General features: G+C 36.6%; 1 protein-coding gene across 1 annotated transcript; it reads right to left on the bottom strand.

Annotated features, from left to right (window-relative positions):
• Positions 1-10,098: 10,098 nt before the first annotated feature.
• LOC133822485 (indole-3-acetic acid-amido synthetase GH3.17-like) lies at positions 10,099-12,898 on the bottom strand. Its single transcript, XM_062254834.1, has 4 exons — positions 12,126-12,898; positions 11,943-12,044; positions 11,030-11,844; positions 10,099-10,938 (listed from the first exon to the last, which is right to left on the bottom strand). Exons 1-4 carry the CDS (start codon positions 12,413-12,415, stop codon positions 10,349-10,351), a joined length of 1,797 nt encoding a protein of 598 aa, XP_062110818.1. The 5' UTR covers positions 12,416-12,898; the 3' UTR covers positions 10,099-10,348.
• Between the last annotated feature and the right edge of the window lie 980 nt (positions 12,899-13,878).

Below are 13,878 nucleotides of genomic sequence, written 5' to 3'. Positions count from 1 at the left end.
TTGTGTGCAACAAGCATCTATTAAGGTAGTAAAAATGTTGTAAGAACTTCACATATGTGAACTTAGAGATGGTGCCGCCTCTCATGGGAGTTGGAGTTTCTCCTCAGAAAGTTCAAGAAATGGATGAGCATAAGTCCATGAAAAGTGCTAAGCGTGATAGTGAGAAAATGAATGGTCAAGTGGAGGTGTGTGAGGTGCTACTGGTCTTGTAACGTTCAAAATTTCATAATAAGGCTTAGTGCCTTGATTAGCGTGCCGGGAGGGCAATAATTGATTCAATCGTATTATTACATGGTTAATTGTGATTTATGTGTATCAGTATGTGATTACTTGGATTAAATTATTATATGACTATATATGCATGTTTAGGCGAATTAAATATGCATGTGGGCTCGTTTGTGTTAATAAGGACATATTTGTAATTTTGGCCCGTTGAGGGTATAAATATGATTGTGTGTGTGTTGTGCTTGAGACCACAATATTGTGGAGATATATTTGAGAAGTGTGGTTTGGGGCGATCCTAATTAGCAGATTAACGGAATAGTCACAACGGGGTCAAATACCCGGCTCAGGGTGAGCCTAGGAGTATTTTGGGGAGTTAGTGTGTGTTTGGGATTTATCGTGTAACGATTAGTTACTTAGCGAGTATTTGGGTATGTCAGGGTTAATTGGGGATTTATATGAATACTTGAGGAATTAGCGATAATGGGGAAAATGACGAGTTCGCCCTTGGTGGCATTAAAATGCTATGGATTTATCTAGGGTCATCTTGGACTTTTCAGGCCAAGGGAGTGACTTAGTCAGCTAGGAACCCATTAGATCACTTAGGAAACTTTCAGAAGCACTCCTTCACACACTCTTTCTCTCTCGTTTCTCTCTCAATCTCTTGGAGCCTTGGGGGTTTTGCTGAATTTTTGGGAAGAAAGGCTTGGAATTAAAGGAGATTGAAACTAGGTGTGGATGCCAAAAATCCGCCAATGAAAAAAGGTCCAGTCCCTTATTGAAGTAAATGGCTAAGGGGCACTGAAGGCATCAAGTATGTGTTAAAGGCATAAGGTTTTTACGTGCCACCAAGAGGCCACACATTTGCGAGGCCCCAGGCCACACGAGGTCATTCCATGCCCATGGGAGGCAAATGCGAGATTCCCTCGCCTTGCGTGCATGCCTCCAAGCCGCACCCCCTCGCGAGACACCTCCATCTTGCGTGCATGCCTCTAAGCTACACCCCTCGTGAGATGCATCCACCTCGCGCATCTGGCTCCTAGTCGTGCCCCTTGCGAGGCACTTCCGTCTCCCGTGCATGCCTCCAAGCTGCACCCCTCGCGAAACGCCTCCATCTCGCATGTCTGGCTCCTCGCCGTGCCCCTCACGAGACACCCCCATCTCACATGCATGCCTCCAAGCTGCACCCCTCGCAAGAGGCCTCCATCTCATGCGTCTGCCTCCAAGCCATGTGTGACAGTCAGAATCTCGTGATCCGTAAGGGGAAAGACCGGGTAAGTTGTGCAATCCCACACCGCCTGGGGAAGGTTAAGTGTGATGATTCTAAGACTGTGTAGGTATGGGACTACACAGTTGAAGAGAGCTTAAATGGATTGATGGGTACTACCTATATCAACAAGATGCATCTTCTTTTCGGTAGCCCAACACTTGAGAACTCCAAAGTTAAGCGTGCTTGACCTGGAGTAATCTCAAGATGGGTGACCTCTTGGGAAGTTTTCCCAGGAAGCGTGCGAGTGAGGACAAAGCATGCTGAAAAGACTCGTGTTGGTTTGTAGGGCCAGTCGTCATTCCAGAAAGCAGCCATAGTGACATGGGGCGTCACACCATGCCCCCTCGCGAGACAACTCCGTCTCGCGTGCATGCCTCCAAGTCGTGCCCCCTCCCGAGACACCTCCGTCTCGCACGCATGCCTCCAAGTTGTGCCCCCTCACGAGACACCTCCATCTCGCTCGCATGCCTCCATACCTTGCCCCCTCATGAGACACCTCCATCTCATGTGCATGCCTCCACACTGCACAAGGGACCTCGCGCTGAGACACCCTTCATTGAGGGCCTCGATGCGTGAGGCTGGGAGTGCAAGGCATCCACACCTGGGTGTCGCTGAGGGACAATAGGCCTCGCGCCTAAATATCGTCGAGGAGCTGCGAGACTCACGTAGAGTAGAGAAGACACCATTATGGATGAGAGTTTGGCTATGCAAGGTCCAACACCTCTCTATGCACCAAGGAGACCCAGGCTACCCCGCTAAAGAATACACAAGTCATTCAACACTTAGCCAAAGATGATGAAACTTGGAGCAATGGTGTATCTTAGACATGTGAGAACAACCATCAGGTACATGGTACACATAGGGGCATGGGATGTACAACCATATGGAGGACAGAGGCGTGACTCTAACATCTGTATCATACATGTAGTGGTGGTACGGATTAGTACAAAGAGTGGAGGCACTACTTGTACACCTCTGACCATGTACCAGGGCCGACATCACAGCATCCTGCACCACTATGTTTGGTGCTGCTATCCTGACAATGTACCTGTGTACGATTTTGTCCCCCGAGACCACAATGTATCAGGAGCCGTTAGAGCTCCACTATAAATAGACTTTCACCCCTCCAACAAAGGGGTCAGAAAATTGGACATTGTAACCAGAGACTATTGAGTAATACAAATATTCTACCCATGTTCACTCTGCAACTTGATTCTAAGTCCATATAGCCATCATAAGTTCTTCTATGCTTCTTTACCACTCTCTGTTTACTCTTAAGCTCATAAGTTTTTTTATCTAACTTGGTTGACGAGTTCTCACCGTCAACACTAGGAAATTGACTAACAGCAGCACAGGGGCGTGATTCTTCATCTATGGCAAGCTAATGCTCTGTTTTATGATGATTATTGCAGTGGTTTAAGTTTCAGCAAAGTTTTAAATAAAGGGTTGGGTTTTGTTTTGGGGTTAGAGATTGGGTTTGGTTTTTTAGGTGTTTAACTGCTTATGATATGTTGTTTAGGGTTTTAGACTTATTTGTGACCTTGGTGCAAGTTTAGGACGAGATTTGGGCGGTACAGGTCTTATCATTAAAGAGCACTTGGTTCAATCTTTAAGACACTAGTGACTTCGTTGAGGCTTTATAATATTTTCACTAAGATAAAGTTCAAATCGAAAGATACTTTATTTTATGCACCAAAACTATTGAGCTAAGAAGAGATAATTATATTTAACTAAGTGGGGGAATGTTGAGATTGGTTAAATATACTGGTTAAGATGTTAACACGTTGAGGTGCAAAACACTTAACAATTTTTCACTTAAGTTGAAGTGAAAATATGAGATTATGTAGTAGGCATCTAAAAGTGACTTTTATGGGTCTAAAGTTATATATGGAGGTATCTAAGGATCTCCAAAAATTTTGGTAGCATTAGGAGCAATTTTAGGACCATTGGAAGGGTCAAAAGTCAGAGGGGGTGGAGATGCATCGCCTCCTAAGAGGTGTTGCATCGCCTAAATGCGAAGGGGCTCAAAGCCCCAGCAAGCGATACATCGCTTGATAGTAGGCGACATATCGCCTTGCAAGCGATACATTGCTTACATGTAGGCGACGTATCGCCTGATGTGTCCGTACAAACACGTAAAATAAGCTCCAAATGACGAGTTAATTATCTCTAATCCTATTGGTTATACCTAATGACGTTGCCTGCACTATAAAAGGGTTCTCATGGAGTTTTGGAAGACTTGATCACTCTCTCTAGTCTCTCAATAATCTCTCTCTCTCTATCTCTCAAAGACCAAAGTTTTCTCCAAGAAACTCATTAAGCATTGCTTGACTCGCATGAGTTTTTAAGGCGTGCTCAGTCCCAAATCTCATTCTACTTGGTTGAAGCTTCAAACAATAAGGGAATGCTTGGAATAGAGATTTTGGACAGCAATATTCTTATTGTGTATAAGCCTTGGAGTTCCCCAAGTTGAAGATTCAAGTTGCTCAAAGAGAAATGTTATATATTTCTAACCCTAATCTTGTATTTTGTCAATCTATTGTGTTTATGTTCTTAGTATTGATGATCAAATGTTTTTAAGTTCATTCTATAATCATTTAACCACTTAATTCTTTGTTTTCAAGATTTGCATTCATACCACGAACATGGTTATTTGATTATCAAGATGTGCATTGATATTTTGAATAAGGTTCTTAATTAGCATCTAGGTTTTGTATCGAACTTTTTCTATTATGCATTGTTGATTAAGAAAGTGTAAAACCATAAATTCCCAACAACACGTAGGGTTCCAATTCAAAACCAATAATGAGTGAGTAGCCCATATTTTTATACTTGGGTTGAAATACTCACATCTATTCAATGTGGATCTAATATGTGAAGCTTATATAAATATGTTGAGAGAGAAGAAGACAAGAATATGAATGTACTTTGTTAATATTTTGATTAAAAGGAAATTACATGAAATATGTGTTTTTCACTAACTTCGATAAATATGGGGTTTTTAACTTTGTGCATTTTTTTATGACTTTTTCCCCATATTTTGGTAATTTTATTTTTGTTTACCATATTTAGTAACTGATTACCACTATCAATTTTCTTATATAGTTTTTCAGTGATATGATGGTAACTGGTTACCACCATCAAAATGATATTTATTTTTTAGTGGTGTGATGGTAACTAGTTACTTAACCATGTTCGAAAAAAGAAAAACATATATGAAAAAAATCGTGATGGTACCTAGTTACTTGGTTGTGAAAAAAAATTAGATCTAAAAAAAAATCAAACTAATCGTTATTATAATTGGTTACAGCTAGGAATTGAATATTGTGTTTTTGTTTATGTAATGTATATTGTGTTTTTGTTTTGGACCCTATGTTTTGTTCCATTACAAGTTTGGACTATGTGTTTTAACAAATTATTTTTTGGACATTGTATTTTGTAAAATGGTACAAATAGACTTCTAAAACTGATTTCAATCAAAGTTTTTTAAATTAAAATTACAAATAATTCACCAAACTAACAACTCATAACAAAAACACAACTAATCTGCCTAACAATTGTGTTGTTATATCCAATTTTTTGTTCATCAAAATTGAGTTTAGGGGTCTATTTGAACCATTTTACAAAACACAAAACCCCAAAAGCAATTTGTCAAAACACAACAGGTAATGAGACAAATCATGGTCCATAAATATATAAACTCTTTATATTTTATTAGATTTCCATATTTTTAACTTGTTTTTTAGTCAACTTACCATATTTGGTGGCAAAAGTTAAATGCCCATATAGATTTATATATATATATATATATATTTATATAAACTATGTTTATTTTCCCCACGTTTATATAAGCTTCTCTTTTATTAACATTGGGCCTGTTTTGTAAAAATTTTGTTTTTGAATTTTTTAAACACAAAAGTTGAAATATAATTTTATTTTTGTTTCTTTATTTTTTTTTTAAAATATGTTTGGTAACTATTTTTGTTTTTTGTTTTTTGTTTTTTGTTTTTTAAAGCAAAAAATAATAAATGTGTTTGATAACTTTTATTTTTATTTTTTGTTTAACAATATAAGGTGTGATTTGAAGAAGAGAAGAAAAAAAAAAGGAAAAATTAAAAACTGTTTAAAAAAAATTTGAAAGTAAAAAAATCTATTTTCAAAATTTAATAAATTTTAATTAAAATTTTAAAAAATAATAAATAAAAATAGAGTTACCAAACACATTTTATGTTTAATTTTCAAATTTTTAATTAATTAAATAAAAAACCACTTTTTTAAGTGTTACCAAACAACACCACTGTAAAACCTTTTTGTATTATTATTGTTAACCGAGATTTTCGGCAACTATATCAATAAGTGGGATTTACTGATAATAATAATGAAAATAGAAGATTGACACGGGGTTTTTACGTGGTTGGGTCGTTAACTAGCCTTAGTCCACGAGTCATTTGTATTAGAGCTTAGAGAGCTTTTGACAATGGAGTTTTCTGCAAATTTGAGCAGAGTAATCGCTTACAAGCCAACCCTTGGGATCCCCCCTACTGTGCACAACTGGCACTATTTATAGGCAGTCTTGTGCAATGAGCTTGGGCTGGACTAATCCTGGCCCAATAGAGATGTAATTATAGTTTGCTCACTAATGGAGCCATAATACAAAGGATTTGAAATATATAACATATATTAACAAAGGCCCATTGGGCCAGCCCAAACATGATCACATTATAAGACTCGCGACAAACAGTTGCTTCAGTCTGGGTGTTACGATCCATGAGGAAGATTCGGGAGACAAGATCTGTCAGTGTAGTGGCAGCACTGTTTCCCAGGAACAGTGTATGCTCCATGCGTAACTTCTTGTTCATAGTTGAGGAGACCAACTTCTGTGTTTCTCGAGGACCTGTCAGCTTCAGGGAAGACCAAACTTTTCCTACCCGGACATCTTGTCCGGGTTCATTTACTAATGGCCCGGACCATATGGACGGGGACACCTTGTCCGGGATCATTCTGGACGGGGACACCTTGGCCGGGATCATCTTGTCCGGGATCATTACTGATGGCCCGGACCATATGGACGGGGACACCTTGGCCGGGATCATCTTGTACGGGATCATTACTGATGGTCGGACCATATGGACGGGGACACCTTGTCCGGGATCATTCTGGACGGGGACACCTTGGCCGGGATCATCTTGTCCGGGATCATTACTGATGGCCCGGACCATTGGACGGGGACACCTTGTCCGGGATCATTCTTTGATGGCCCGGACCATATGGACGGGGACTATCATGACTTTCTTCCCTGTTCATTGGGCTCAGGGTGGGCCTGGATCTCTTTGAGGGAGCCCATGTACCCATCATGTCACGCCACACGTCTCGGGGGAAAACAGGGATAACAATTATTATTATGTTTTTTTTTTAATTTTGTTGTTAATAAATTTTTTTAAAAACAAAGGGAAGTTTACAAAAATACCTAAGATTTGAAAAAAAACACTAAAATTACAAAATATACAGATTTTTTTTTGTAACCAAAGTATATAAATTTGTAACTAATGTTTACAAGCTTGTAGCAATATGTTATAATTTTGTAAACAGCATTTACTAACTAACTAAAAAATGTAACAAGTAGTAACAAAACTGTTATAAGCTGTTATTCATATTTTTGTAAGTTTTGTAAAATTCAGTATTTTTCAAAAAATTTAAACTTTACAGTGCTATGTAATATGTATAATTTTTCCAAAAACAAAGGTTGGAGAGAGCAGTGGGCGTTTCATTGAGACATGATCCTTCTCTTTCCACTTAGGGCCTCGTTTAGAAAGCTCACAACCACGGAAATAGGCCTAAAAATCGAAGAAGGTGGATAGGGCAGGCCTAATGAATTGTACTATCAGCTTAATATTTGTCGCCCATGACCTCAAAGGGAGAAGAACTTACAACATATTTAATGTCTACTTAATAATTTAAAAGCTTGTTAGGATTCCTCCTCCCCCCCAAACTATTACAACTGGAAGTTTGCTAACATAATGGTGACATGGTGACACTGGACTGCTCATGTGGATTGTCACGTGTATAATTTAAAAAATAGATTGGATTTTACCCCTCAAACTTTTACCGTTACCAAATTATGCCCTTCGAATTCTAAAATTTAAAATCTAAACAATATTTTGAATATTAACAAGAAAATATAAAAAGCATTAAACTAAAAATTCATTTAAATTAAATTAAATCATACAAAATAAAAACTTAAGGCGACACCAAAGCTGAATGTCGCCAGGGACCCACATGAGCCCAATCTATCGATGATGTCGCTACCCAATCAACTTTGAGCTCATTCTGACGCATGCCCAATACCCAAGCCAATTTTTTGTCACCATCATTTTTTTTTTTTATTTTAATCATTTTTTTCCTTTTTTTTAATACTCAAAAGATTGTTTAATTTTAAATTTTTAAAATTTGGGGGTACTATTTGATAATGGTAATAATTCAGGAGACAAAAATCATATTTATTCTTTATATTATAAACAATGCATTAACATGGCAATAGCACATTAAACTGCCACATCACCATTTCGTTAGTGAAATTGGACGGAAGTCCCACATTTCAGTAACGTGATTAATTCAGGGGGAACTTTTAACAAGTTGAAAAAATTTAGGGGGCACGATTTGGATTGGTAATAGTTCGGGGGAAAAATCCTAATAAGGCTAATTTAAATAATTGTTTTGTAGTTATTTTATATAATCTATCCATAACTTATATTTTTAAATATAATGGTACGACTCACCAATAGAAAAATATATTTTTTATTCTAAAACTAGTGATAAAATTTGTCATTTAAGAAAAATAATTAGCATTTGTGTGTTCTAAAAGATAAGGTAAGAAATAGGTAATTGTCTCTTATTAACAATTCTATATAGATATATATATATATATATATATATGAATATACATTTCTAAATTATGAATGAATTAGTGTATATTATTATAAATTTGAGTGAGAAGAGAAGAAATGAGTGGAGTGGGTGAGGATGAGGATGAGAAAAAGGAAAGAAAGGAAGAAGCATGAAGGACCCATGGTTGGGAAAACTAGAGGACATGACTTAGGAGAGGTCGGTATCTCCACCTTTGACTTTTGTACTAGCTTGCCAGTTTTAATGTCTTTCTAATAATAATAATTATTATTACTATACTATTAATTATATGATTGTAATTATTGGCACTTTCACGTATGCTCACTCACTCATGCAATCTCCCCCAACCTCTCATACTTGTATGCTATATATATATATATATATATATGCATCTAATAACTCAACATCACTATATCATATCACACGTGTGTCATCGATATATCCCATCCATCTTTTTCCACTTTAGACAATGATTGATACACATGCATTACACCCCAATTTGTTTCTTCTATATATGTGTATATACATCCAAATTCCAGTACTATGCAACATATATATTTATATATTTATGATATATTGCATATAATGAAATGAAGATGGCGGTGGTGGTGGTGGTTAAGACTTATAAGAGAGAGCACATGTCCCCAATAAATGCAGGAGAGACAAAAACGAAAGGGGATTGGGTTTTGAATTGATCACCATTTTTATTAAATTGCATCCATTCAACAAGGATTGTTTTATGTCCCCTTGGGTTGCTCTCGCTGTCCCCTATCCCATTCTTACACACACATGCACCTTAATTTGTTTAATAATCCTCTTCATCATTTATTATAGCACTCTCCTCTCCTCGTGTCCTCCTTTCAGCCTTAGAGTGTTAGAGTTTTGTTATATGACACATTAAGAGAACTTGCTAAAGAATATTAATGATGCTCAATACCTCTTAACATGACATATTGGTGTTGGTTATTTTAGAATCGGGAATACGTGGAAGTCGATATTTAATTACACAAATCAATATCAAAGTAATATTAGGTATCATAGTGCTTATTATAGCAATGCTCTAAGATAATATCAAGTAAGAAAAATTGATTATGCAATTTAATATCAGTTTTACATATTCAAATTTAAAATAAAATATATGGAACCTAATATTAAATTATAATGATATGTAGTATCAAATAGTGTTTGAGGTGCCACATATTATCACATCATCATCTATACACTACCAATTCAAAATTCATTTACTACATACAAATGATACGATCTCTCTGTTGTTTCTTGTTGATCATAATTTATAATATAGAATAACAACAACGACAACCATGCATATATATATAAATATATATATATAAATATAAATAATGTTAGCCTTCTTGTGCTGGAGAGACAATATTAATATTAATAATATATAGATATATATGGTGATAAGAATAATGTTGCTCTAGCTAACACGCTAGCACATGGAGTTAAATTGTAATAGAGGTATTACCTCCACACCAACATCGATCTCTATTTAGTAAATATAATAACATAATATATAATTACGTGCGTATTCCAATGAATTTGAGTTGAAATATTCATTTAATAGAAGAAGAAAAAAAATAGGGAAAAGGATACATTGTAGTTAACTTATACACACACAAAATTAAATTTGTTCACGAAAAGTGATAATGAACTGGAGGAAAAGGATAGCTATAGCGAGGTTGAGAAAGTGATAGTAGCTAACATTCATTTCCAGTTGGATTGGAGGTGGAGCTCAGGTGTGGAGCAGGGCTTTCAAATTATTAAGTGAACAGCTCACCATCTCAGTCTCACCATCTCATTAATAATAATATTAATACTATATACTAATATCCATTAATTAATTAAACATAATGAATCCAACATACACTATAACATATCGAAAAGAGAGTACAGTTGCACTGTAGCAGGCAGGCAGCCATGTTTAGGTGATCAAACTAAAAAGCAAGGAGGCTCCCATGAGGGTGTTTTTTTACTGAAAAATCTGGCCACAACTCTGGACTCCAAAATCATTATCCCTGCCTCGTATTTAATGCATCTGGGTGTCTTGTACTGGTTCACTGAAGATCCTTGTGACACACAAAAGTCCATCAGAGCATCGAAGCTTCCCTCCTTCACAACCCTTATCTCCAATGCTCCAATGGACTTGTCCTTTGCTCTGCATCTTCTGTAAATCGAATCCAATGACTCTTCCACCCTCCAACAACATTCCTCCATTACACCCTGATTCAGCTCCAACTCTGATGATGATGATGATGATTTGCTCTTGAGCTCCCAAAACAGCACGTAATGGCCTGGGATCGACGATGTGTCAGCGTAGCTACTGTACTCTGTCACTAAGAACCCCACTGCTTCTACCACCTCTTTTGCTTTACCAACTGCCTGCAACAGATCTTCTTCGCTCGTTTTGTCTGCGTCGATGCTTAAAACCACGTTTCTCCGCTGCACGAACCTGAACTGAGGTGCTTTGTTGTGAAAGCCACTCACCCTTAGGATGTCTCCCACTCTGTATCTGTACAAGCCTACAAAACCCCAAAACGAAGCCAAAAGTTAAAATCAATAGAACATGCATGATCTAGCAAAAACAGGGAATTTAAAGAAGTGTAATAACACCTGTGAAAGTGGTGACTACGAGTTCATAGTAGTGACCGAGCTTCACATCTACGAGGTCCACGACTGCCTGGTCATTAGAGCCACAATTACTGGGATCATTATTGTCTGCTGGTGCTACTACAGGTAAGAACTCAAAGTAGGCCATGGTGGGAATGAGAGTGTAGGAGACGTCGCATGGTTTGCTAAGTGGTTTGAAGTTGATCCCGAAGAAGCATTCGGACGAAGCGTACATGGTCGACACCAAAGGGAGGCCTCTGCCGTAGAATTCAAGCGTCGAGATGTATTGTGCCATGGACCCTGTGACAATGACTTCAATGAACTTGGTTCTGGGCCAAACCCTTTTGATGATCCCTTCCCATGACCTCTCCCTACATTGGGTTTGGATCAAGTCGGCCAGTTCTGGATTGGGTTTGAGCATTAATGCTGAGACGGCATTTCTGCAACTTGGATCAGAGATCCATTCGCTCAACTGGGCAGATCTTATGTTGGAGCATAACTCTTCCCAGTGCTCCTCCAAGAACTTGATGGCGCGGAGAAAAGCAGAGGCGAAAACGGCTCCCACCCTCAGAACACGGTCCCGCTCAAGTAAACCGCAGAGTAATTGGCAGTACATGCTCTGCTTGGTGTCATCACATAAGATGGTCTCGTCGGGGCTGGTGTAGACGTTGTATCGGTTGAATGGCCGCTTTCTGAAGTTGTCGCTCTTGTAATAGCTGGTCAGCACAGGCCGCGCCCTCAAACCTGATGGAGTACGCACTTCTGGTCTCACAAACAGCAGATACATGGCCTTTCCTTGGTCCAGGTCTTCCACATATCTGTCAATACATATACATTATATCATACATATATATATATATAAATTGATGCATAAGATCATAAGAAGAATGCTAAAGATTCATTCAATCACTTGTACTTGTTCATGATTGGCACAAGCAGATTATAGAAGAATGTCTTCCTCTCCAGTTCTTCGAGCGTTGAAGGCATCATCTTTGGCTGCCCTCCTGATGTTCCCGAGCTGCACATCATGATATGTATGTGTTATAACATGTCATGTCATATCATATCATTATCATATTCAATATATATATGATGATACCTTGTGAGGAGCTCTGTTATTGGTTGAGCTGAAATGATGTTCAAGGCTTCTCCATTGGCAATTCGTTGGATATAAGGCTTGATATCTTCATACTTCACGATGGGAACTCTGTCCTTGAAAAGCTTGATATCAGAGTGACCATTGAGAAAGCCGCTTAGATATTCTGTGGCAGCGTTGTTTGATAGTATCTCCTTCAATGCCTGCTGTTGAAAGTGGTGTGTATTTGTGGTTAGGTCCTCCAAAAGCTTCATACCAGCTTCATTGTCGTTTGGATCAAAGATGGGTATCATTTCTGGCAATTATAGCTATTTCTATGTATGCTACTTATGCTGCTAAATAAGTACCAGAATTTGTTTGTAGTAGTTTTGGTATCTGTTTGTTTGTATAGGTATAATAGCCTTTGATATGTTTAGTTTTTATACTTATTTGATTCACACTTGAAAAGTTCACTCTGTCTCTACTTGCCAATTGCTATTTGGAACTTGGAAGGAAGCAATAGCCAATAGGGAAATAATATATATATATATATATTTTTTTTCTTTTCCCTTTATTTTTTTAAGAAGAAAAAACAAAAGAAAATAAGGGGGAAGAAGAGCAGGCTTCTAGGACCTACGCATGTGGTCTTGTCTATGTATGAAATATATATATATATATATATATGTATATCATCCTATAATATAATAGAAAGGGTAGGGTAGAGTAGAATAGAGGTTTGGTCAAAGCCTGAATGAATGGTAATGTATTGTGTATATGTGACAAACACAAATCCAAGTGACACAGTAGAGTCGACTAGTATGAGTATTGTATTATATTGCAAAATTTGATGAGCTTATTGAAGGAGCTGTCTATACAATTACTAATACACTATTAAATGAAGCGATGGGCCAGAGTGATAGCCCAATTAATGAAACAGGCTTTCACCAAACTTTGATACATGAGCAAATTACATTTTTATACGAGTTTTTTTTTAAGGGAAAATTACATTTTATATGGGTTTTTCAATAAAATTTTCAAAAAAATGGCTTTTTTTTACAAGTATTATTTTATGGTTTTTTAAAACTTGTATTCCCTTTTATGGGATTTTTTTTCCATAATTTTGTAAAAAAATCATTATTATGCCATATTTTTGTAAAAAATCATTATTATGCCATTTTTTTTTCCCATAATCTGATTTTTTTTTAATTAAATTTATCCATACAAACTAAGAAAAGTTTAATTACCATATTTTTGCATATTAATGGCTAAAATGTCATATTTATGAAAAAACCCCTTTTTTTAATAAAGGGTGTACAAATATGACTTTTTTTTTTTTTAAGAATTTTTACTTTATGCAATAGTTTTACTCTTAATCAAGTTTTATTAATTTAGAAAGGTATTTTTATAATTTTATTATTATTTTTTTAGCTTATTTGATTTTTTATATTAATTTTATATAACTATTTTTATATTATTTTTTGGTTGTTTTGATTTTTTTTTTTTTTTTTGTATTATGAATTGTGTTTATTATTAATTTTATTTATTATAAACACTTTTTTTTAGATTGTACATTTTTTTTCAAAGTCTGGGTAAGATAACCAGTTACTTGATTGATTTTTCACGGTTCCAAATATGTTAAAAAAAATTCTAGATCTAGGATAAATAACATGTTATCAGAATGGGTAACCAGTTATCTTGAGAGGAGTAAGTTTCTACCATAATAGGGGTAACCACTAACCATAAGAGGGGTGACGTGTTACTTATATTAAATATGAAA

This window comes from Humulus lupulus, chromosome 3 (genome assembly GCF_963169125.1).
Source record: "Humulus lupulus chromosome 3, drHumLupu1.1, whole genome shotgun sequence".
In the NCBI taxonomy this organism is placed as follows: Eukaryota; Viridiplantae; Streptophyta; class Magnoliopsida; order Rosales; family Cannabaceae; genus Humulus; species Humulus lupulus.
The sequence above is the reverse complement of the archived record's forward strand: the minus strand, read 5'-3'. Positions and strand labels throughout refer to the sequence as shown.

Coding starts and splice junctions, on each gene's coding strand:
- LOC133822485 (XM_062254834.1), bottom strand. CDS start 12,415: ATGATACCCATCTTTGATCCAAACGACAATGAAGCTGGTATGAAGCTT. Junction 11,845..11,942: donor CTTGTGCCAATCATGAACAA/GTACAAGTGATT, acceptor ATGTATTGACAG/ATATGTGGAAGACCTGGACC. Junction 10,939..11,029: donor CGTAGTCACCACTTTCACAG/GTGTTATTACAC, acceptor GGGGTTTTGTAG/GCTTGTACAGATACAGAGTG.